General features: G+C 44.2%; 1 protein-coding gene and 4 non-coding genes across 10 annotated transcripts in view; 4 read left to right on the top strand and 1 right to left on the bottom strand.

The window, feature by feature from the left end:
• The first annotated feature begins 7,898 nt into the window (after window positions 1-7,898).
• Window positions 7,899-8,026, top strand: LOC112205773 (small nucleolar RNA SNORA11). The gene has a single exon (XR_002939859.1). It is a non-coding gene; the product is annotated as a small nucleolar RNA SNORA11 (small nucleolar RNA).
• Window positions 8,027-21,779: 13,753 nt separating this feature from the next.
• Window positions 21,780-21,851, bottom strand: TRNAH-GUG (transfer RNA histidin (anticodon GUG)). Its single transcript has one exon. It is a non-coding gene; the product is annotated as a tRNA-Arg (tRNA).
• A 33-nt stretch (window positions 21,852-21,884) lies between these two features.
• SHF (Src homology 2 domain containing F) overlaps window positions 21,885-25,261 on the top strand; it is a 56,831-nt gene continuing 53,454 nt past the window's right edge. For 3 of the 6 annotated variants that reach the window (XM_054667521.1, XM_054667520.1, XM_016928150.3), the window contains exons 1-2: window positions 21,885-22,275; window positions 23,870-24,218. In XM_054667521.1, the coding sequence (XP_054523496.1) occupies window positions 23,916-24,218 (303 nt within the window). In that variant the 5' untranslated portion in view covers window positions 21,885-22,275; window positions 23,870-23,915. The remainder of the gene's footprint in view (window positions 22,276-23,869; window positions 24,219-25,261) is intronic. The other 3 variants (XM_063794075.1, XM_063794074.1, XM_054667513.1) reach the window with 2 other exon arrangements.
• On the top strand, window positions 22,518-22,589 carry TRNAH-GUG (transfer RNA histidin (anticodon GUG)). Its single transcript has one exon. It is a non-coding gene; the product is annotated as a tRNA-His (tRNA).
• Window positions 24,313-24,384, top strand: TRNAH-GUG (transfer RNA histidin (anticodon GUG)). Its single transcript has one exon. It is a non-coding gene; the product is annotated as a tRNA-His (tRNA).

The following is a 25,261-nucleotide window of genomic DNA, read 5'->3' as shown; positions in this document are numbered from 1 at the left end:
AGGGAAACTGATAAAAAATAGCCAGAAAGGTTAGCCAATTGACTCCAACAAAATACACAGAAAGCAGATAATAATATCTACCTCACAAAGTGTTTATGCAATAAACAAGTATTTATTGAGCACACACTATAGATGCCAGACATTCATCTAGGCTCCTTGATCTCAGTGGGAATAATGGGATCTCATTTATAGGCATTTAGCCTCTGCCACTGGCAGCATATAAATGCCAGACAGTATGGTTATGGCTATGGAAATGGGACACAAGGCCTGTTTGGTAATCAATGGTTTGAGCTGCAGGCATCCTTGTCATTGCCTGATTGCTCATGGTATCCCCAGAATTGAAACAATGAGCGCCTACAAAGTCCTAACTGAAAAAAAGTCTAGGTCTGGTGAGCAGAAATCTTACTTGAGGCACCACAACAGAGAGTACACTGTGGAACTTTTGTTTCTTTCTCCAGATCCTTTCTCCCTTGTTCTCCATCTTGCTCTGACCTGTGTGGACTGTGTCACTAGGCTGCCTTGCCCTCTCGCTTCTGCTTGGGTTTAGCCAATGGGAAGCACTGGCAGGAGGTTGAATGCCTTTCAACCTATTTCCCCAGCTACCCCAGGGCTTGCTCAATGGACTCATAAATAACGTGGCCATGTAGCAGGGTTAGAAGTTATGCATCGGCTCTGCCGTAGGGATTTCTCACCAAGGCTAATCTGGCTACTCCCATTGGTGATTGCTGAATCTACCTATAGCAAAGGTCAACGATGAGTCCCTAGTATGGCACGCTTTCTCAGCAGCACCAGACAGTCACCTGATGGCAGGTTGATTTCACAGCCCCCTAATGGAGGAAGGAGGCAGCAATTCCTCAGTGGACTTGACTCATTCTGGATATGATGCCTATTAATACTTCAGTGTCCCATATCAAAAAGTAAAGGAAGACTATAGCAACACAGTTCAATCAGAACCATTAACAGTTCACAAACTTAAGAGTGAAGGTGTAAGTCATGCTGTAAGATAAAAACCAATTAGTTGAAGGGCTGACTGAGGGAATAGGGAATGTGAAATGGATAGGGGAAGAAGGAAATTATTAACACCAACTACTACCTCATCACCAGTTAAGAAATGAGATTTTGGCCAGGCAAAGTGGCTCATGCCTGTAATCCCAGCACTTTGGGAGCCCAAGGCAGGCGGATCACGAGGTCAGGAGTTCGAGACCACCCTGGCCAACATGGCAAAACCCCGTCTCTACTAAAAATACAAAAATCAGCCGGGCGTGGTGGCAGGCGCCTGTAATCCCAGCTACTCAGGAGGCTGAGGCAGGAGAATTGCTTGAACCCAGGAGGCAGAGGTTGCAGTGAGCTGAGCTGAGATTGTGCTATTGCACTCCAGTCTGGGTGACAAGAGCAGGAGTCCATCTCAAAAAAAAAAAAAAAAAAAAAAAAAAAGATTTTAGTAGCTAAACATATTTTTCCCTTGGTTTGTTTTATATACGTACAACTAATATATAGACTTTCTTCTCCTTCTCTGTCCTCTACTCTTTCATTTAGGGTGAGTTGATGGTAGCTAACCTCATAATTTAGTTTTTAGGTTACAGGATACCAAAGGAAGATTGTGACTGAAAAGGAAAAAGGACCATCATAAAGAGAAGAGAAATGACTGGTAGGACTTTGGGTCTCCCCTTCCAAGGAAGATAGTGAGGGCATCTTCATTTGCATGAGAGATAGTCACAGAACTGAGGTGAAAGCATTATGCTGTCATTCTCATTGTTTGAAAATAAATGTGGGTAAAAGGCTATGTATGGATGCTGAGCACCTGAAGCAGTGAACTGCACCAGACTATCCGCTAGCAACGCAGGATGTCTCTTCTGTGATCCCCCAAGAGTTAGACACTAAGAGCATTTCTTAGTATCTTTTGCTAACCATTTTCCATGCTAGATGCCATAAATGAGAGGTACTTCTCTGGGATTTGGAGAATGGAAGAGAGACAGAGTATTATTATTTTCCCCCCTGTAGCAGTGGACAGATATATACACTTCAGCAGATACAAACGAAACTAGGGGCACAGCTATAAATAAGACAGATGTTTAAAAGTTAATAAGATAATTCTATCAACAGCATTTAAAAACTTGAAGGAAAAGACCAATTTCTAGGAAAGTATCTTACTACATCTGGCTCAAGAAGAAATTGAAAGTCCCCCAAATCCTATTACTGTTAATTAAATTGAAGAAGTCATGAAAAATCTGTCAATAGACTTAACGTTTTCACCTGTCAAAAATTAACTTATAATAATTCTCTTTCTGGAAAATTAGAAAACTGGATAAAATATATGAAACAATGGCTTTCAGACATTGGACAACAGGCAACATATAACTATGATCTCTGAGAGAAAGAGAACAAATGAGGTGAGCCCTGGGATTGGCCAGTTTACAAAGACAGAGAACACCAGAAATCTGCAGAGGAATCTTTTTGAGTCTTTGGCTGAGAAGTAACTTATATATACATCCAGTGAATCACCATGAAGCCAGGTAAAGGACCACCAGAATGTAGTAAACTAAACAATTTCTGGAGCTCACACAGGGCTGTGAGTAGTTTGTGTTACTACTAGCCAGAAGGATCATGCTTTGGTTAGTAAGCCCTGAAAGTTTGAAACTAACCCCAAGTAATTTTTTTTTTTTGAACCAGAGTCTCACTCTGTCACCCTGGTTGGAGTGCAGTGGCATGTCTTGGCTCACTGCAACCTCTGCCTCCGGGTTCAAGCGAGTCTCCTGCCTCAGCCTCCCCAGTGACTGAGATTACAGGTGTGCACCACCATGCCACGCTAATTTTTGTATTTTTAGTAGAGACGGGGTTTCACCATGTTGGCCAGGCTGGTCTCGAACTTCTGACCTCGTGATCCACCTGCCTCAGCCTCCCAAAATGCTGGGATTACAGGCATGAGCCACCATGCCCAGCAACACCAAGTAATTTTAACCACATGCCAGAATAATGTCAACACTCTAAAGAAATACCACAATATCAACACCTAATGATGTAAAACTCATGGAGTCTGGCATACAAGAAAATAATTACCAAATATGTAAAGAAGTAGAAAAATATAACCCATAATCAAAAGGAAAATCAATCAGTATAAATCTCAAAACTATAAGAAGATGGAATTAGCAGACAAGAACCTTAAGACAGCTAACATAAATATTATAAATATTCTTAAGAATGTAAAAGGCGGCCAAACACGGTGGCTTATGCCTGTAATCTCAGCACTTTTGGAGGTCAAGGTGGGAGGAATGCTTGAGCCCAGGAGTTTGAGACTAGCCTGGGCAACTTAATGAGACTCCATTTCTACCAAAAATTTTTAAATTAGCTGGGCACAGTGACATGTGCCTGTAGTCCCAGCTACTTGGGAGACTGAGTGGGGAGGATCAGTTGAGCCCAGGAGGTTGAGGCTGTAGTGAGCCCTGAACACACCACTACTCCCAGCCCGGGTAACAGAGTAAGCTCTTGTGTCAAAAAGAAAAAAAAATGTAAAAGAAAACAAACATAATGAGAGAAACACAATATAAAAAGATATAAATGGAACTTCTAGAGATTAAAAATATAATATCTGATATAAAAAAATTAGACTGGGTGGGATTAACTGTGAACTTGAAGATACAGCAATATAAACTATCCAAAACGCAGTGTAGAGAGAAAAAGGAAAATGAATCAAACCTCAACAACCAGCTGGGCACAGCAGCTCATGCCTATAATCCCAGCACTTTGGGAGGCCAAGGTGGGCGGATCGCTTGAGCCCAGGAATTTGAGACCAGCCTGGACAACCTAGTGAGACCTTTTCTCTTATTTTTTAAAAGAAAAAATATTTTAAAACTTAAAAAATTAAAAATTAAAAATAAAAACAAATCTTAACAAGCTGCAGGACAGCCGGGCATGGTGGCTTTTGCCTGTAATCCCAGCACTTTGGGAGGCCGAGGCGGGTGGATCACCTGAGGTCAGGAGTTCAAGACCACCCTGGCCAACATGGCAAAACTCCGTCTCTACTAAAAATACAAAAATTAGCTGGGCATGGTGGTGCAAGCCTGTAGTCCCAGCCACTCTGGAGGCTGAAGCAGGAGAATCGCTTAAACCTGGGAGGCTGAGGTTGCAGTGAGCCAAGATCACGCCACTGCAGTCCAGCCTGGATGACAGAGCAAGACTTCATCTAAAAAACAAAAAAATTACTTGAACAAATAACAGTATACAATTTCCCCCACACACACAAAGAAAGTCACAGAGGAGGTATATGATCTTGCTTTAGCAAGATCTGCTTTGCGTTTAGCTTCCCTTGGCCTCAGTTTTCTGATCTTTAATATAATGCCTATCTGATAAGTGCTTGGAGGATTAGCTTGTGATAGATGTAAAGCTCTTGGTCCAATGCTGAGTACTCAGTTGTTGCACATGAATGGAAGTAATGAATGTAAAATCCCCAACACCAGGCTTGGCAAATAGTAAACACCTCAAAATGTAAATTATTGTTATCATTTCATCCCTTGTTTTCTTTCTTTGGTCTATATAGACTTAATTTCATTATAAAGATAAAATAGACCTTGAATGATTAAAAAAAAATTATAGCCTGGGCAACATAGCAAAACCCCATTTCTACACACACACACACACACACACAAATATATATATACACACACACAAATATATATATGTATACACAAAATTTATATATACACAAAAATTAGCTGGGTGTGGTGTCAAGCACCTGTAGTCCCAGCTACTGGGGAGTTAGGGGGCTGAGGCAGGAGGATCACATGAGCCCAGGAGGTTGAGGCTGCAGTGAGCACCACTGCACTCCAGACTGGGTGACAAAGCCAGAACTCGTATCAAAAACAAACAAAACTCAGCTAACCTCAAGCAGAATAAACATAATGAAAACACACAGAAAGGCAATCATAATCAAACTGCAGGAAATAAGTGATTAAAAAGAAAATGTTCAAAACAGCCGGAAGAAAAAAGATAACTACAGCAGACTTCTCATCAGAAACAATGCAAGCAGAAGACAGCAGAGCAACATCTTTTAAAGTATTGAAAGGAAAACCTATCAACCTGGAATTCTAGTGTGTGAGTGTGTGTGTGTGTGTGTGACAGAGTTTTGCTCTTGTCACCCAGGCTAGAGTGCAGTGGTGCGATCTCAGCTCACTGCAACCCCCACCTCCCGAGTTTAAGTGATTCTCCTGCCTCAGCCTCTCGAGTAGCTGGAATTACAGCCGCGTGTCACCACGCCCAGCTAATTTTTGTATTTTTAGTAGAGACGGGGTTTTGCCATGTTGGCCAGGCAGGTCTCAAACTCCTGACCTCGTGATCCACCCACCTCGGCCTCCCAAAGTGCTGGGATTACAGACGTGAGCCACCATGCCCAGCTTGGAATTCTATTTACAGGAGAAATATTTTTCAAAAACAAAGGCAAGGCCGGGTGTGGTGGCTCATGTCTGTAATCTCAGCACTTTTAAGAGGCCAAGGCAGGCGGATCGCTTGAGCCCAGGAGGTCAAGACACACTGGGACCCCTTCTCCACAAAAACTACAAAAATTAGCTGGGCATGGTGGTGCCTACTTGTAGTCCCAGCCACTCAGGAGGCTGAGATGGGAGGATCACTTGAGCCCAGGAGATTGAGGCTGTAGTGAGCCATGATGGAGCCACTTCACTCCAGCCTGGGTGACAGATCGAGACCCTGTCTCAAAAAAAAAAAAAAAAAGTACAGATAAAGAAAAAGGACGGAAAAATACATGCCATAAAAACACTAATCAAAAGAAAGCTGGAATGGCTATAAAAATATCAAACAGACTAGGCACAGTGGCCCACACTGGTAATCCCAGCACTTTGGGAGCCTGAGGCAGGTGGATCACTTGAGCTCAGGAGTTCAAGACCAGCCTGGGCAACATAGTGAGACCTCGTCTTTACAAAAAATACAAAAATTAGGATGTGCTATAGTCCCAGCTACTTGTGAGGCTGAGTTGGGAGGATCGCTCGAGCCCAGGAAGTCAAGGCTATAATAGGCCAAGATCGCATCATTGCACTTCAGCCTGGGTGACAAAGCGAGACCTTGTCTTAAAAAAAATGCTGGGTGCAGTGGCTCACCCCTGTAATCCCAGCACTTTAGGAGGCTGAGACAAGTAGATCACCTGAGGTCAGGAGTTCTAGACCAGCCTGGCCAACATGGTGAAACCCCGTCTCTACTAAAAATACAAAAATTAGCCAGGTGTGGTGGTATGAACCACCACAGGTGCATGCACACCAGCTACTCAGGTGGCCGAAGCAGGAGAATTGCTTGAACCTGGGAGGCGGAGGTTGCAGTGAGCCGAGATCGTGCCATCGCACTTCAGCCTGGGGGACAATAGTGAGACTTCACTCCCCCACCGCAAAAAAAAGAAAAAAAGACTATCAAACAAAGTAGATTTCAGAGCAAGAAATATTTCCAGGGATAAAAATGATAATTTCTTTTTTTTATAGTTTAATGTATTTTAATAGCAAACTTACAGGAACAGCACGGAAGACAGACAACATTAAACACATGTGCTTGCATGTAGGACAACTCAGAAAAATATAGTGAATGGATAGAATCTACTATATGATAAAAATGCTACCAACACTATTTAGTTGCTGTCAATAAGAAATTTACTTGTTTAAAAAAAATCCAAATGCTGGCATTGTCCAGAAAAATTTAACAGGTTTATTTATAATTATTATAAAGTTGAACCACTGAGACTTGTTCACGGAAACATTTTAACTTGCATTAATGCTTTACCTCCCTGCATTTATATTAAAAATTCACACACAAACGAAAATGGAAAAACTGCCAATACCTGATTTCTGTCCCCTATTTTTGCACTCGTAATCATATATTTAGTTACCTTTTGACCCCATGGGGGGAAAAAAATCTAATGTTCAGAACTACCAATAACAGGAATAAGATAATTTTTTTTTTTTGAGAATGAAATGTTTCCCATCATAGTGGATTCTTAAGCACGTTCTCCACGTGTGCGGAGTGCTAGCTGGATATCTTTTGGCATAACTGTTACATGCTTGGCATGGATAGCACACAGGTTGGTGTTTTCAAAAAGGCCAACAAGATAGGCCTTACTTGACTCCTGCAAAGCACCGATAGCTCTGGAAGCACAAATCTGTTTTAAAGTCCTGAGCAATTTCTCTCACCAGACGCCGGAAGGGGAGTTTGCGAATTAGTTCAGTGGACTTCTGATAACGCCTAATTTCACGGAGTGCCACAGTACCAGGCCTATTACGATGAGGTTTCTTCACCCCTCCAGTAGAGGGCGCAGTCTTGCGAGCGGCTTTTGTAGCCAGTTGCTTCCTGGTGCTTTACCACCGTCCAGTTTGCGGGCACTTGGCTTTGTACGAGCCAAGGTATAGAGACTTCCTTACTTACTCCCTTCTCCTTCGACTGGAGCTCGGCGAGGGAGAGGCGGGAGAGGCGGCGCTGGCGTTGGAGAGCGACGGCGGCGCGGCGGCGACGGCGGCTGCAAACACAACTCGATAATTTCTTTTTTCCTTTTTGAGACGGTGTCTCGCCAGCACAACTCGATAATTTCTTTTTTCTTTTCTGAGATGGTGTCTCGCCCTATCACCAGGCTGGAGTGCAGTGGCGCGATCGCGGCTCACTGCAACCTCTGCCTCCACCTCCCAGGTTCAAGCGATTCTCCTGCCTCAGCCTCCCAAGTAGCTGGGACTACAGGCGCTCGCCACTACACCCAGGTAATTTTTTTTTGTAGTAGAGACGGGGTTTTACCATGTGGGCCAGGATGGTCTCGATCTCCTGACCTCATGATCCGCCCGCCTCGGCCTCCCGAAGTGCTGGGATTACAGGCGTGAGCCACCGCGCCTGGCCTCGATAATTTCTTAATAGTAAAGAGGTCAGGGATGTGCTCAGAGCAGGGGGCCTGAGGAATGGCTCCTCTGTTTACAACACACCCAACAGGAATCTGGGATCATTGTGACGAGAGGTACCAAAACTTGTAGGCTTCCTATGAACAAACTGTACATGTGAAGGGAAAGAGTAATAATAAAATAATAATAATAACGTCAATTCATTAGATAACGCAACATTTTTAAATTGTATACATCTAACATCAGAGCTCCAAAATACATGGAAGCAAAAACTGACAAAGTTGAGAGATAGACAAAACCACCACAATTAGATTTGTCAACATCTCAATCATTGATAGATCAACTAGAAAGAAAATCAGTCCGGATTTAGAAAACTTGAATAACACTATAAAACATCTTGACCTAATTGACATTTATAGACATTTCATCCAACAACAGCAGAATACATATGTTTTTCAAGTCCCCTCAGAACATTTACCAAGATAACCTGTATTCTGAGTCATAAAACAAGTCTGGATAAAAGATTGAGATTATACAATGTTCTCTAATAGCAACAGAATTAATTTAGAAATCAAGAACAGAAAGATATCTGGAAATTATCTAAAACGCCATTTATAGTAGCATAAAAATATTGAACACTTAGGGATAAATTTGGAAAAAGATGTCAAATTAAAGAAGATTCAAGTAAATAGAAAGATGTGCTATTTGCATGGATTGCCAGACTCAATATTGTTGCATGTCAATTCCTCCACTCATTGATTTAGTCATGCAATGCCATTCCAATCAAAATCTCAGCAAGTTTTCTTGTAAAAATAGACAAGCTGATTCTAAAATGTGTGTGGAGATTTTTTAAAAGGCCAAATAATTTTTAAAATAAAAAATAAAGTTGGAGAAATAATACTACCTAATTTGATTACCAATATAAATCTACAGAAACTAAGACAATGTTGTTTTGGCTTAAAAATAAACATTTAGATCAATGGAACAAAAAGAGAGTCCAGAAATAGACTCACACATACATAGTCAATTGATTTTTTTTATTTTTTATTTTTATTTTTTTAAGATGGGGTCTCACTCTGTCACCCAGGCCAGAGTACAGTGGGGTGATCTCGGCTCACTGCAAATTCCACCTCCCCGGCTCAAGCAAACCTCCCACCTCAGCCTCCTGAGTAGCTGGGACGCAGGTACCCACCACCATGCCCCACTAATTTTTTGTACTTTTGGTACAGACAGGGTTTCACCATGTTGCCCAGGCTGGTCTCAAACTCCTGAGATCAAACGATCCTTTGGCCTTGGCCTCTTTTCACCTCGGCCTCTTTTCGCCTCGGCCTCTTTTCACCTCGGCCTCTTTTCGCCTCGGCCTCCCAAAGTGCTGAGATTACAGGTGTGAGCCACCGCACCCAGCCATCAATTGATATTTGACAAAGGTCCCAAGACAATAAAATGGGGAATGAATAATCTTTTCAACAAAGAGTGCTTGAACAATTGAATAGCAGTGTATTTTTTAAAAACTAAAAGAAAAAATCTTACCTCTTAACTTACAGAATATACAAAAATTAACTCAAAATGCATCATAGGAGGGTCGGGCATGGTGGCTTATGCCTGTAATCCCAGCACTTTGGGAAGCTGAGGTGGGTGGATCACCTGAGGTTGAGAGTTCAAGATCAGCCTGACTAACATGGAGAAACCCCTTCTCTACTAAAAATACAAAATTAGCTAGGCGTGGTGGCACATGCCTGTAATCCCAGCTACTTGGGAGGCTGAGATATGAGAATCACTTGAACCCAGGAGGCAGAGTGCAGGGAGCTGAGATTGTGCCACTACACTTCAGCCTGGACAACAAGAGCAAAACGCCGTCTCAAAAAAAAAAAAAAGTCATAGGCTTAAATGAAAGTTATCAAACTCAGATATTTGTTGCCAAAAAGCCTCAGCTCTCTCCACGGGGCTGCTTGAGTGTCCTCACATCATGGCATCTGGCTTTAATGACCCAACAGAGACAGCAAGAAGAAAGGTGCAATGCTGTGTATGACCTCACTTGGAAAGTGACACACTGTCACATCTGCCATATTCTATTTGTTAGAAAGGTCACTAAATCCAAATTTCTCTCTAATGGGGAGAAATTAAGCTCTACATCTTGAAGAAGATACTTGGAAGAGTATCAAGGAATTTGTGGATATATTTTTAAGCCACCATCAGGCCACAAATCACTTATTTGCAATTCCCTACACAAAATATATTCACCCCTTTCCTAAGGGCCCCAAAAGTCTCTTCTTATTTCAGTATCAGTTCAAAATCCAGAGTCACAGGGTATAAATCAGGTCCAGGTGCAGACAATGCTTTTCAGGTGTATTTCCTTAAAGACAGCTTCTTGCAATCTGAACACCTGTGAACTGGAGATAAATTATCTTCCCCAACATACACACCCACACACCCACACACACCACACAGTGGTGGGATGGGCATACGATAAACACTGTAAACAGTCCTGTGCAAAAAGGGGAAAAATAGGACTGGTCCATAGTGGTTCTGAGACCCAGCTAGGCAAAGTTTGGAGATTCTTTTATTAGGATTCATTCCTACTGAATGAATGGGATTCATCCCATGACTTTTGGCCGCTACCTTGGAGCTCTTGGTTCTGCTAAGTCATCCTTCCTTTTCCGTGAGAGATAACTCATGTTTTTCAGCTGTAGAGTTTTCTCAGTCTGATTACAGCAGGTGAAATTTTGGGAATTCAAAAGTCTCTTCATTCATGTACTATCTTTGTCCCTTTCATTCCAAGCTGTTTCTGCCAATATGATTCTTAAATGTTGTGGGTCTTCTGTGAATCTTACTGTGGTTCATTCCGTAAGTCTGAGATCGCAGCCATAAACCTTTTTGCAATAAGCCCTTCTCAATATTGGGCGTCTGCTGAGGTGCAATGCTGTTTAGCTTTTGAAAAGCCCCACTGTTTAAAGGAGAGTATCTATAAAGCATACCCTTAAAATCTTTAGAGGGCCTTTTGTCTTACTGAATGGTACTCTGAGGCTGTACCTTGGATCATTATGACAAAGAATTTTACTTTGTCTTTAGACCATGTTTTCCCAGTAGTGCCCTAGATTTGATCTTTGCTCAGAATTCACTTCTTGGCCAGGCATGATGGCTCATGCCTATAACCCCAGAGCTTCAGGAAGCCAAGGCAGGAGGATTGCTTCAGCCCAGGAGTTTGAGGCTACAGTGAGCTATGATCATTCCACTGCACTCCAGCCTGGACCTCAGAGCGACACCCTGTCTCTAAAAAAACAAAAACAAAAACAAAACCCCCAAAACCTAATCTATCTTTTACATTTAGCCAGTTAGAGAGGCTGAAAATTTTCAAAACCCTCAAATTCTGGTTCCTTCGTGTCCTTCATGTTTAATAGTTCTTGGCTTATCTATCTCCTCTTGCATTTTACTATGAACAATAAGAAGAAACCAAGAGATGCTTTCAACAGGTTTCCTGGAAAGCTTTTTGCTAGATCATGTGGTTCATCTGGTATATTTTTACTTTCTACATTACCCCAGGTAACAGTGTTGCTAAACTTTTTGCTGCTATATAATAATGACCCCTTTCCTCCAATTGACAACAAGATTTTCCTCACTTTCCTCTTTATGCTCTCACTTACAACCTCCTCAAGGGCCCTGAGGCTTCTTCAAGGTATTCAGACTTTTCACTAACACTTTCCTCCAAGGCTGCCCAATTCCAAAGCCACTTTCACATTTTAGGGTTTTGTTATGGCAGTGCCCCCACTTCTAGGTAACAAAATCTGTATTAGTTACTTATCACAGTGTAACAAATTACCTGAAAACTTAGCAGCTTTAAAAGCAGACATTGATTATCTCACAATTTTTTTTTTTAGACAGAGTTTTGCTCTGTCACCCAGGCTGGAGTGCAGTGGTGCGATCTCAGCTCACTGCAACCTCCACTTCCCGGGTTCAAGCAATTCTCCTGCCTCAGCCTCCTGAGTAGCTGGGACTACAGGCATGGACCACAACACCCAGCTAAATTTTTTTGTATTTTTGTAGAGACAGGGTTTCACCATGTTGGCCAGGCTGGTCTTGAACTCCTGACCTGAAGTGATCCACTCACCTCGCCTCAGCCTCCCAAAGTGCTGGGATTACAGTCGTAAGCCACCGCGCCCAGCTAATTATCTCACAATTCCTTTTTTTTTTTTTTTCCAAAACGGAGTCTTGCTCTGTTACCCAAGCTGGAGTGCAGTGGTGTGATCTCGGCTCACCACAACCTCCACTTCTTGGGTTCAAGCGATTCTCCTGCCTCAGCCTCCTAAGTAGCTGGGATTACAGGCATACGCCATGACACCTGGCTAATTTTTTTTGTAATTTTAGTAGAGACGGGGTTTCACCATGTTGGTCAAGCTGGTCTCGAACTCCTGATCTCAAGTGATCCGCCCACCTGGGCCTCCCAAAGTGCTGGGATTACAGGCATGAGCCACCACACCTGGCCATGATTATCTCACAATTTAACTCAGGAATTTGGAAGTGACTTAGCTGAGTGATTCTTGTTCAGGGTCTCCCATGAGGTCGTTGTCAAGATGTTGGCTAAGGCCACAGTCACCTGAAGGTTTGATATGAGGCCAGACAATCTGCTTCAAAGATGGCTTGCTCACATAACTATTGGCCAAATATCTCATTTCCTTGATGACCATTGGCAGGAGGGCTCAGTTTCTCACCACATGGATCTCAACCCCGTGAGGTCACTTGAGTCTCCTCGTGACCTTGCAGCTGGCTTCCTTCAGAGCTAGTGATCCAAGAGAGAACAAAGAAGAAGCTACAATGCCATTTATAATGTCCTATCAGACCTGTCAGATGTGACACACCATAACTTCCAAATTATTCTATTCGTTCAAAGAATAATTCATTCAGCCCACCTTCACTTCAGGAAGAGAAATTAAGCTCTACTTCTTTTTTATTTTACTTTGAGACTGGAGTCTCGCTCTTATCGCCCAGGCTGGAAAGCAATGGCGTGATCTCAGCTCACTGCAACCTCTGCCTCCTGGGTTCAAGCAATTCTCCTGCCTCAGCCTCTGGAGTAGCTAGGATTACAGGTGCTCACCACCATGCCCAGCTAATTTTTGTATTTTTAGTGGAGACAGAGTTTCACCATGGTGGCCAGGCTTGTCTTGAACTCCTGACCTCTGGTGACCCGACTGCCTCGGCCTCCCAAAGTGCTGGGATTACAGGTGTGAGCCACCGTGCACAGCCTCTACTTCTTTTTAAAAAAATTTTTTTAGAGATGGGGTCTAGCTATGTTGTCCAGGCTGGAGTGCAGTGGCTATTCATAGCCACAATCATAGTGCACTGTAGCTTCAAACTCCTGGGCTCAGGTGATCCTCCCACTTCAGCCTTCCAAGTGGCTGGACTATAGGCTTGTGCCATCAAGCCTGGCTAAGCTCTACTTCTTGAAGGGAGGAGTATCAGAGAATTTGTGAACATATGAACTTGTGAATCACCTGAGTTTTCTTGAAGCATCTGGCCAAAGAGAATTGAAGAAAAAGAAGTTATTTGCAGCTTTGATTATATGGTTAAAAATATTTTATCTAGACTCAGGACGAGGCCAGTGAACCAGAGTAGTCATGACACAGAAATAGTTTGACTTTTTGAAATTTTTTTATTTTTGAGATGGAGTCTCGCTCTGTTGCCCAGGCTGGAGTGCAATGGTGCAATCTCGGCTCACTGCAACCTCCACCCCCTGGGTTCAAGTGATTCTCCTGCCTCAGCTTCCCGAGTAGCTGGGATTACAGGTGCGCACCACCACACCTGGCTAATTTTTGGGGTTTGTTTGTTTGTTTTTTGTTTTTTGTTTTTTGAGACAGAGTCTCACTCTGTCACCCAGGCTGGAGTGCAGTGGCACGATCTCGGCTCACTGCAAGCTCCGCCTCCCGAGTTCACACCATTCTACTGCCTCAGCCTCCCGAGTAGCTGGGACTACAGGCGCCCGCCACCACGCCTGGCTAATTTTTTTGTATTTTTAGTAGAGATGGGGTTTCACCACATTAGCCAGGATGGTCTCGATCTCCTGACCTTATGATCCACCCGCCTCAGCCTCCTAAAGTGCTGGGATTACAGGCATGAAACACCGCGACCAGTATGACTGAAATTTAGAAGAAAGTTTGGAAATAAAAAAAATTCAAGTCAGATTGTTGCAATTTTTGTATGTATCTTTCCCTTTTAACTTAAAATTACATTTGAAATTTGCACATTGTACCATCATGTCAAATGCTCAATGCTAACAATATCAGTATAACATGGATACGTCTCTTTTCATGCTGTTTTGGCTACCCTGACTCTAGAAAACATTATACACTTGATATTAGATCTTCCTCTTTTGATCTGAGAGACCAAAATAGATGCACCATTATCAAGTAAGACAGACTCAAAGCTTAAGGAAAGTAACTTACCTATGGGTCCAAGGTACCGGCTGGCATAGCAAATTGCTAAATTCCTATGGCTAAGGTCCCTAATAATAGGAGCTATGAGCTCTGATTTACAACCCAGACCCCAAGTCTGATTAGACAGAGGACCAGCCTTACAAATATTCTTTTCTCAGAAGCTATTGCAGACCTTAAGCCAGTTTCAGACAGCTTATAGAGGCTGTGCACAAATTGCCTTGGTGTCCTATAGTTCATCTTTTGATGTGGAGCCAATTCCACCTCATTTCAATGCCAAAATCCTACCCCAAAGTGAACATGGCATGTATGTTACATACATGTTTACCCATTGCCCATACATAGAGTTCCCTCATAAATATGTATAGCTTTTCCCCAAATCTGCTGAATGTGTATGACACAAGCTCTGTGAAGCATAAAACCCAACGTGTCCTTCCCCTCCTTGAAGAAAGAGCAGGCCAGGTGAGGTGGCTCACACCTGTAATCCCAGCCCATTGGGAGGCCGAGGTAGGTGGATCACTTGAGCACAGGAGTTCAAGACCAGACTGGGCAACATGGTGAAACCCTGTCTCTACAAAAAATACAAAAATTAGTTGAGTGTGGTGGTGTGTGCATGTGGTCCCAGCTACTTGGGAGGCTGTGATGGGAGGATGGCTTGAGACCAGGAATTCAAGGCTGCAGTGAGCTATGATCACACCACTGCACTCCAGCCTGGGTGACAGAATGAAATACTGTCTCAAAAAAAAAAAAAAAAAAAAAAAAGAAGAAGAAAGAGCACCATTGGTCCACATTGGAGACTTTCTCTTCCCAGCTGCAAACTGATATCACCAATATAGCTCTCCTTTCTACTATCTAGCCATCTTGGTGATCTTCTGGATGACACACTCAAGCCTCATATCCATTTTTTTTCATCCAACATGTTCATCCCCTCTACCTCCACGCTAAAGAGAAAACATCTATAGGTGTGATTTGAGGGAAGAGTCCCTTGTCCATCCCTAGATGAGTATTAGTCCCCGAGCTCCAACATCAACTACTAGTCCAGGGAGCAGAAATTCTCTTCTGTCTCTCCTGAATGAAGACTTTCATCAGGATATAATTATCCATTTACACCTAACCTTTCTAAAACACAGATATGACTATGTCTCTCTTCTGCTTAAAAATGGGAACTTAAATGCCCCTCTCCCCTCAATGCCTGACACAAAGCCTATGGACAGCCTTCAGGAAATTTGTGAATTCCTGATATTTTATCATAGGTGTATTACTTTGGAGAACAAGGCTGTGGCTGTCAATGGATCCCCAAAGCAATGTTACCACAAAATGTGAAGAAACACCAGCCTCCAGGAAAAAGTCCTGACTCAAGTAAGAGATTCATCAAAATTTGGCTCCAGCCTCTCTCACCCTCCACTCTCTCCTCCATATCTTTGTTGTTTCTTTGTTTGTTTGTTTTAGGGGGAATTACAGGCATGTGCCATTGCACCCAGCTAATTTTTGTATTTTTAGTAGAGATGGGGTTTCACCATGTTGGCCAGGCTAGTCTCGAACTCCTGGCCTCAAGTGATCCGCCCTCCCCGGCCTCCCTCCCCTCCATATCTAATGTTGTAGCTACAACTTGTCTTTTCCTATGCTATCTGTGCATCATACTTCCTTGCTTTTACTTATGCCTTTCTCTTTGCCTAGAATACCCTTTCCTTTTTTTCTTTTTTGAGACAGAGTCTCATTCTCTCACCCAGGCTGGAGTGCAGTGGAGCAATCTCGGCTCACTACAACCTCCGCCTCTCAGCCTTAAGTGATTCTCCTGCCTCAGCCTCCCAAGTAGAATATCCTTTCCCTTTCTTTCCCAGGAAAAGTACTATGCATGCCTTGGAACTCAGATCAAATGTTGTATCCTGGTAGAATCAACGATCTAAGCTGCAACACACTTTGTATATATGTCTGGCATAGTTCTAATTAGTTCTTCACTCATCTGATTAACCCCGAACTAAAATGATCTCAGAGTAAGAATGGGTCTTATTTAATTCATATCTCCAAGGCCTAGCACAGATCATACTAGGCACTACTGGTTATTGGGCAGGAGGATAGGTGTCAGCATGGACCATTGCCCAACGGAACAGGAACACATCTCCCTCTGAGCATGCCTCCTCAGACCCCCTACTCACCCAGGACCATTTCTGCTCAGCCTGATGCTTTGGCTCTCTGAACTCTGTAGTGAGCTTTGTATTTGCAGATTTTTCTGACCAGTAACTCAAAACTAATTTTGGAGACCAACATTGCCAATTTAAAACGTTTCCAAGAAAAGATGTTTTTTAAAACCTATCACTGGCTGGGTACAGTGGCTCATACCTGTAATCTCAACACTTTGGGAGGCCGAGGCAGGTGGATTACCTGAGGTCAGGAGTTCAAGACTAACCTGGCCAATAAGGTGAAACCCCGTCCCTACTAAAAATACAAAAATGAGCTGGGTGTGGCGGCACATGCCTGTAATCCCAGCTACTCAGGAGGCTGAGGCAGGAGAATCACTTGAACCTGGGAGGCAGAGGTTGCAGTGAGCCAAGAGCAAGACTCCGTCTAAAAAACAAACAAACAAAAACAAAAACAAACAAACAAAAAACCTATCACCTACTTTCTCCATAGTTTTATAAAAGTCACTTTAATACCTCAAAAATAAAAAGGGCATTGTCTCAGCCTAGAGGACAGTCCTTTGGATTAAATGCATTCAGCATTTTAAAAGCTTACCACATTGACCTCATTTTTTCATTCAGTGGTGAAAAGTTTGTCCTAGTTTATCAGTTCTAAAAAGTTTGGAAACCACTGATTTAGACCTTTGCTTCTGCAAGGCAGCTTCTGCATTCTTCCTGACTCAGGAATTAGTTTCAGGTCTCATGCCAGGAATAAAGTCCTGCACCATCTTTCCCTACAGTTTCTTTTTGTGGATATGGAGAGAAGTACCTAGAAACAAGAGACCGACTACAGCATATTGAACAGTCTATGCTGGTCACTTGACTTTGGATGAGGGGCAAATCTCAGTTGACAAACTCAGCTCAAAAATAAACTACTCTAGGCAAGAAGTATCTTATACAGCTTTGCAGCCCCCCATGACTTAAGAACTAAGAGATCCTAGTTTATGGGAAGAATGAATAATGAATGAATGAATGAATGAGTGGATGGATGGTTGGATGGATGGATGGATGGATAGATAAGTAGATGGATGAAATCTGAGTCCTCATTACCCAGAGAATCCCTGTGGAACAGGCTCAGTTAAGTCAGAAGTGGTATGTTGCAAATTAAATGAGTCTTTTCCAGCCTCAGCTTTTCACTACTACTTCCTGGGGCACAGCGCCTTCTAGTGGAAATCCAGATGTGCTGCCTCCTCCCTAGACGGCCCTAAACATGGGCCCTTTGATGACTCCCTCCCAGATCACCATCTCCTCACTGTGAAAACCTCAATGACATCCCCATTGATGAGGCTCAGTAGATTCAGGCAGGTCCCTTCTAGTAACCCAAGTACTCACAAGATGAACAATGAAGGATTCCATTAGAGCTTTAGGCTAGAGCAGCACTTCTCAAACTTTCCTGTGCAGATGAATCACTTGGAGAGGACCTTGTGAAAAACGAAGATTTTCACTGGGTAATTCTGAGTTGTGGATCAAGATTCTGAATTTTGGACAAGCCTTCCAGGACCAGAGCCTGCTGGTCCAGTGGCAGCTGCTCAACACTGCGCCCCTGTGGGGGTTGGCAGCTCCCAGATATACAAGGTATAACCAGGGAGTATAACCAGGAAGCTGTGGGGTTGATGGTTTAAGCAGACCATCTGAAGCTTATAAATTACTGTTGTCCCTTTCAAGGTTTGCCCTTTGAAGTCTACACACTCCTACCAAAAAAAAAAAATTGTTTTTCTTTTGCTGGAATGTTATTTATAAAACATTTCTGGCATTGTCATTGAAATTTTTGTGCCTTAAAAGACTCAGTGGTGGCATTTTTCTCTTTGAAGGTAGCTTTAAAAGCAGTCAAAAGTTATTTCAAAATAGAATGTGATTATAAATATTGAGGTAGATGTACTCATATGGCATATAAATTAGCCCTGAAAATAATCTCCAAATAAGAATTCCAAAAATATTTTGGGCAGCTGTTTGGAGAAAGTGGAATGCCTGATTTGAAACACAATACTCATTTGGATGTTTATGTTCCAGGGTGTTCATTTTTAAGGAGTTGATTTCATTATGTTATATTCCCATCTACTATATTATTTAAGTAAAACTTCAGTAGGGCTTTGTAAGTGCCAGGCACTATTGCTTTACAAATATTCATTCATTTAATCTTCATAACAATCCTTTTACAGATGAGAAGTCATTCTACAATCATTTTACAGGTGAGAAAACTGAGGCATGGAGACATGTTGCTTCCCCAGGGTCACCTAGTTAGTAAATGGATGAGTTGAGAGTCAAATCTTAAACAGCCTACTTTCAGGTGCCAGAGGCTTCATTACTAAGCTATGCTAGCTCCCCCAACAGAGACGAGGTCTCATTATACTGTCTAGTCTGGTCTTGAACTCCTGGGCTCAAGCAATCCTCCCACCTTAGTCTCCCAAAGTGCTGGGATTACAGGCGTGAGCCACCATCCCCAACTTATGCTACCCCTTAATTAGAGTTAGGACTAGTCTAGTACTGTCAACTACTGTACCTCAGGGTCTATCAGATGGAAGGGAAAAAAAGTCAAAGTGACTTAGAGGTTGGAAACCTGCAGAAATTAACAAATCCAACCAAGATGGGAACAACTGGAGCTGGAATGTGCGAACAGGGTGCTCTTAAGTATAAGCACCCTACCTCTTTCCTGGCACTGAGACCTAGAGAAGAGTTCCAACCTCAAGCTGGAAGTGATAGGAGGAAATATTACATTCCCAGAATCAGAAATCATAAAACAATTTTAAAAGCAAGAGACCAACAGGAAGGGGGTGCTGACTGATTGCTCAGGGAGGGTGTCCCAGGGCAGCAGGGTCTTGATGAGGTCATTCCAGGCCAGGGTCTCCAGGAGCAGGGCTTTGCCAGCCCAGACATTCCATTTTGTCAGAGTACCTAGAGATAAGTAGGCACAAGGGAAATGAATTATGCTAACCAGACTCTTATGAGTCTAAACCAAAACACCCACAGTTAGGAGAACAGTGCCAATAAGCTTGTTCAAAGCATGCTTTTTCCTGTAGGGAAGTCTAATGGGCAAATCATTATCAAAGTCTGTTTTGTAAGGAAAATTGACTGAGTGACCTCAGAAGAGGATGTTATGAAATGTTGAGAGCTGGATGCGCCCATCTCATGGACTACTGTGTAGCTGCCAAAAAGGCCATCAGTCTGAAGTGCAGGAGAGTGCCCTCCCCTCGTGTCACTCTTCCTGCAACTAGGTCACAATACAACACTTTCAGGTCAGCTTTCTTTAGCATTCCTGACCTCAGACATGGATGGCTAGTGGGTTATCTCAGATGGTGAATGTTTGTGATTTTTGTTTTATTGGTTGACGCTTTTTTTTTTTTTTTTTTTGAGACAGGGTCTTGTTCTGTTGCCCAGGCTGGAGTTCAGTGGCATGATCACGGCTCACTGCAATCTCCCCCTCCCAGGCTCAAGCAATTCTCCCACCTCAGCCTCCTGAATAGCTGGGACTACAGGTACACACCGCCACACCTGGCTAATTTTTGTATTTTTTATAGAGATAGCTTCTCACCATGTTGTCCAGGCTGGTCTCAAACCCCGGAGCTCAAGCAATCCTCCCACCTCGGCCTCCCAAAATGCTGGGATTACAGGCATGAACCACCATGCCCAGCCTCTTGGTTGACACTTTTTCCTTGTAGTACTCTTAGAGAGTGGCTACTCCTGACTTTCTCCTCAGGGTGTGGGAGCAGCTCATTGCCTACTGAAGCACCTGCAGCAGGGCAATGGGGGCTGGTCTTCAGGGGAAAAGCCAGAGCCTTTCCTGGCATCCCACCCTGACACCTTATTCCAGCCCACAGATTGAAATCCGTCACAGCAGTTATTTGGTGAGGGGTTGGAGGAATATAAGTCACCACATTCCTGTTGGCCAGTTCTTTTTTTGTTGTTGGCGATGTTGATTTTCTAGACATATAACTTTTGAATCAGTCATCCAAAGCTTGGCAAGTTCTCAGGCTCACCTTTCCCCATTCTATTTTGCGCAGAACACTCTCGAGGTGTGAGCTGTCCTGTTGTGTGGTTTAAACTCGCCAAATGTAGAGACCTGGGAGACTGGAGACCTGGGGAGATTACAGCCCCCACGCAGTGCCTTGCTTTTTTTTTTTTTTTTTTTTTTTTTTTTTTTGAGACAGGGTCTTGCTCTGTCGCCCAGGCTGGAATGCAGTGGTGTGATCTCAGCTCACTGCAACCTCTGCCTCTCGGGTTCAAGCAGTCCTTCCACCTTAGCCTCCCAGGTAGCCGGGACTACAGGCACGCGCCACCATGCTCTAATTTTTGTATTTTGGGTACAGACAGGTTTTCTCCAGGTTGCCCAGGCTGGTCTGGAACTCCTGAGCTCAAGAGATCCGCCCACCTCGGCCTCCCAGAGTGCTGGGATTACAGGCATGAAGCCAGTGCCTAGCTTTTAAGTGCTGTTCATTCTTTACTGATTGATTGTGGGTAGAGGGGGCGCAACCCCATTGCAATGTCTGTCTCTCCCAGGAATGATCTTGGGCTTGCCTTGCCACCCTCAGGACACCTGAGAGGAGCTGGAGAGGCTCATTCCTCAGTCCCCTCTCATTCCCTCCTTGAGAGTGACATAGCCACCACATAGCTGCCTGAAAGTCAAATCCAAAACTCACTTCCATTTTGCCTAATGCCAAATGACAGACCTGAATTTGTAGAGTTTGGGTTTTTTAGGTCCACATAAAACAAGCAAACAAAATGTGCTTAAACTTGAGGTAGATTAGGGGAAAACCCTCCAGGAGAAAACCCCCTCTCACCTAGGAGACTGTGGAGATGAAGGCCACAAACCTCTCATTAGCGCCCCTCATAGTGGCTACTGGAACCAGCACCTCTAGTGCAGTCATATATTTCACTTGTCACGGGATCTGAAGCAAAACGGTTCAGCGTATGGTCTAATCTGCATTCTTCTAACCCTTAATTAATGTTTGCACATTGTTCCTATCACCCCTTTGTCCCAAAGTATTGATGTTTTAGCTAGTATGAAGGTTTTTAGAGGATCCAATATATGATTCGGTCATTCACAAGGGTAAAATAAAGAGTACCACACAGAAACTACACAAAAATAAAATAATCACATATTGGGGAAGGTGGGGGAATGACTGATTCACTAGCAGATGAGAAATTAAAAACAGAAAGGAAAGCCCCAGAGTGCGCACCGAACTTTTTGTGCACACTTCATTGTCCATTATAATTTCAGCCCTGGCCAGGTAACAGCTTTTAGAGTTAGCTTCCCAGAAGAATGTGCGGCTTTCTAAGTCTAAAAAGACGCCCTTGCCGTGCCATTGTTTCCACAATGCCGTGACTCGGATTCGAACCGAGGTTGCTGCAGCCGCAACGCAGAGTACTAACCACTATACGATCACGGCGAGCTACCGGGACGCCACGACGAGCAGTTGACCCAGTGTTGCCCTTCTCGTCTAGATGGCGGCCATTTCAGTTTTCCTAAGTTTCCATTATCTACCAGGTTCCTCCCGCACCCACGTTCACCCGCAAGAGCAGCCGGGAGCGCTGTGGACTCCCTAGCCCGAAGTCTCCTCTTGGCTGTACGCACGGACCGCAAAAGAAGGGACATGAAAGTGCTTTGCAACCAAAGGATTCCTATGAGGCCGGGCCTGCAGTGATGTGAAGCCCCTGCGGACGCCCGAATGGTGGCCCAAAGTCTCTCTGACGCTCACCATGCCCTGGCTATCATGCTATCTGAACGACTTTGGCTGGGACTGGAGCTCTTAAATTTTTCAAGAAGGAAAATCAGTTCTGACCTACCACCATACAACTTCCTTGAGGCGCGAGGTAAGGGGAACCCCAAGAGCAGCCTCCACGGTGGAGAAATCGGCCACCGTGTCTGGTGCGCAGGCAAGTGTGGACCAAAATCGAGAAAGCAGAGATTAATGCTCTTGCGTGCCCTCAGATGGCTGCGAGGGTGGAGATAGGCGAGAACAAACAGTGACAAATCAATGACATTGCAAGGGGGCGGGGCTTTCAACAGAGAAGAGTTCAGGCGACAAGCCGAGGCCCTGTGTCCCTAGTAGCTCGCCGTGATCGTATAGTGGTTAGTACTCTGCGTTGTGGCCGCAGCAACCTCGGTTCGAATCCGAGTCACGGCATTGTGAGGACAATGGCACGGCAAGGGGAGTTTGTTTTATTGTACCAATCCGTTTTTAATCCTGAGTTCACAACATTGTGGAAAATGGACCCCGATCCCCTTGTGACATTTGAGAGCGACATTTACGCTGGCTCTGGCTAAATTGGACTTTGGAAAGATATAGGCTTCCGGGTCCTCTGAGCCTGGGCGCGTTCTTGACAAAGCACAGACCACTCGCCAGTTTAAAAAGTGTTGTAGTAGACATACGTACAAATTTCCACAGAAGCACTGAGAGCGGATTCCTAATGATAGGAAAAGAAGGCTTAGCAAAGGAAGTGAGGATCAAGGTAGCTCTTAAAGGCACAGTGAGAATTTGTCAGGCAGCCAGGATGATTTCGTGTGCAGAGGCTTGAAGGGAGTCTTGAAAAGGAAAAATCTTTTTTTTTTTTTTTTTTTTTTTTTTTTTTTTGAGATGGAGCCTCGCTCTGTCACCCAGGCTGGAGTGCAGTGGCGCGATCTTGGCTCACTGCAATCTCCGCCTCCTGGGTTCAAGCGATTCTCCTGCCTCAGCTTCCCGAGTAGCTGGGACTACAGGCACCCGCCACCAGGCCCGGCTAGTTTTTTTGTATTTTTAGTAGAGACGAGGTTTCACCGAAAAGGAAATATCTTAATTCCTCTTTATAAGTCTTCTGTCTTCTTTGTAAGTCCCCACCCCAACAACGCCCAAAGGCTCTGGCCTGACAGGTAGTAGGCGCTTCTCGAGGACGTGTTGAGTTGAATGAGTGCAATTGAGGCATGGGGAACGACACTGAAGGAGGGCCAAGAGATGAGCTGGAAAAGGCAGACGAAGTTCCTGCCGTCTAGGGGTGAGGGTGAGGAGGGTAGGAGTGAAAATATTCAAATCGTGTTTAGCAAGATCCCTCCCGCGGCTCTGCATAGGGAGGATTGATGGGAGAGGGTGACATTGGAGAGACAGGTGTTCTCTCTGGAATTCACTTGTTAAATACCAATGGCACCTTCTGAGTTTTAGCAAATAGCCACTGCCTGCTGTGTACTCGGCCCGGTTCTAGGCGCCGTGGGGGCGAGAGCACTGATGGACAATAATTAAAATCGGACTTAGTCCCTGCTGCGGCCCCGTGACACAGCCTAGGTGGGCACCTGGCACGGCGGAAGCATTGCGGAAGGAGGAGTCAGGAGGAGTCAGGGCTGTCAGGGGAGTATGAGAGGCTGGAAGGAAGTGGGTGTTGGGAACATGAGGAGATGCGTTTGCTGAATTTTTTTCTACGTGGAACCTGGTTCTAGGGTGTCCACAATCTCCACAGAGGCGGCATTGGGTCACCGCTGGAGGATGCAGCAGGAGGGAGGACCCGTGAGGAGCGCCCCCTGTAGGACCGGAACCCTGGAGGGTTCGCGGCAAGGGTCTCCGGGGCATAGGAAACGGGCATCCCCCAAGGGTAGTCTGAGTTCCGCCCAGCCCCATTCCTGGATGCTCACGCCGTCTCCCCTAAACTCCCACTGCGCTCACCGGGAGCCCATCTCATCATCACCACAGCCCGTGGCTAATGGGTCAAAACAGAAGAAGAAAAGCAACTGGCGGAGTACAACGCGCCTGCGCGTTATCAGACTCAGGGACAGGCTGGAACCCCGCCCCGTAAGTAGGCCATTTAATGACGCGCAAACTGGGAAGGCCTATGACTGTTGAAGAGGATAATCAGAAGCCAACCCTTACGGGTCCCCGGTAGCTCGCCGTGATCGTATAGTGGTTAGTACTCTGCGTTGTGGCCGCAGCAACCTCGGTTCGAATCCGAGTCACGGCATTGTGGGAACAATGGCACGGCAAGGGGCTCAGTGTTTTTTTCCCCTTTTTTGTAACATTTTATATAAATTGTAATTCACTTTCTTGAAACGAACCAACGTTTCTCTCCTTTGAAAACTGAGGCACTCCGAGGACCGCCACCTACAGTAACTCTCATGTAATGCTCTGATACAGCTTCAACCCAGCCGTTATAATCCCTTTCTTACCAAATATAGTTGTCTGAATAATTCCACACCAGCAAAACAGCTCCCCCATGACCTTGTGATTTTTTTCTCTTTTCATGTACATTTTTTAATTGAGTCATTTATTTTTATTTTTACTTATTTATTTATTTTTGAGACAGTCACCCCTGTCGCCCAGGCTGGAGTGCAGTGGCGCGATCTTGGTTCACTGCAGCCTCCGCCTCCCAGGTTCAAGCGATTATCCTGCCTCAGCCAACCGAGTAGCTGGTACTATAGGCGTGCACCACCATGCCCGGATAATTTTTGTTTTTTTTGTTTTTTTAATTTAAAAAAAAAATTGTTTTTGAGACGGAGGCTCTGGGTCATTTATTTTTAAATAGGGAATACATGCACAAAAGTCTAGTAAAAAGTACAGCTCTTTTTCATTTTTCACCCTATCCACCAATTATTTTCAGTTTCCACTATATCTTTCCACAACAGTCCTTGTATGAATATATATTTATATATGCATATACGTATGTGAATCTATTCCTCCTTGCTTTTTGCATAAAACGCAAACATGCTCTCGCTTGCCAGCTCTCTCTTTTTTTTTTTTCCTGAGGTGATGGAATGTGAACAGAACATGAAGTAATAGGTTTGTATTGGTAGGCAATCTCCCTTTACTGGGAAGAGTTCACATACCCTGAAGGATGTGAA

The sequence above is a fragment of the Pan troglodytes genome, chromosome 16, assembly GCF_028858775.2.
Source record: "Pan troglodytes isolate AG18354 chromosome 16, NHGRI_mPanTro3-v2.0_pri, whole genome shotgun sequence".
Lineage (NCBI taxonomy): Eukaryota > Metazoa > Chordata > Mammalia > Primates > Hominidae > Pan > Pan troglodytes.
Note: the sequence above shows the minus strand (reverse complement) of the source record. Positions and strands in the feature narration are given on the sequence as shown.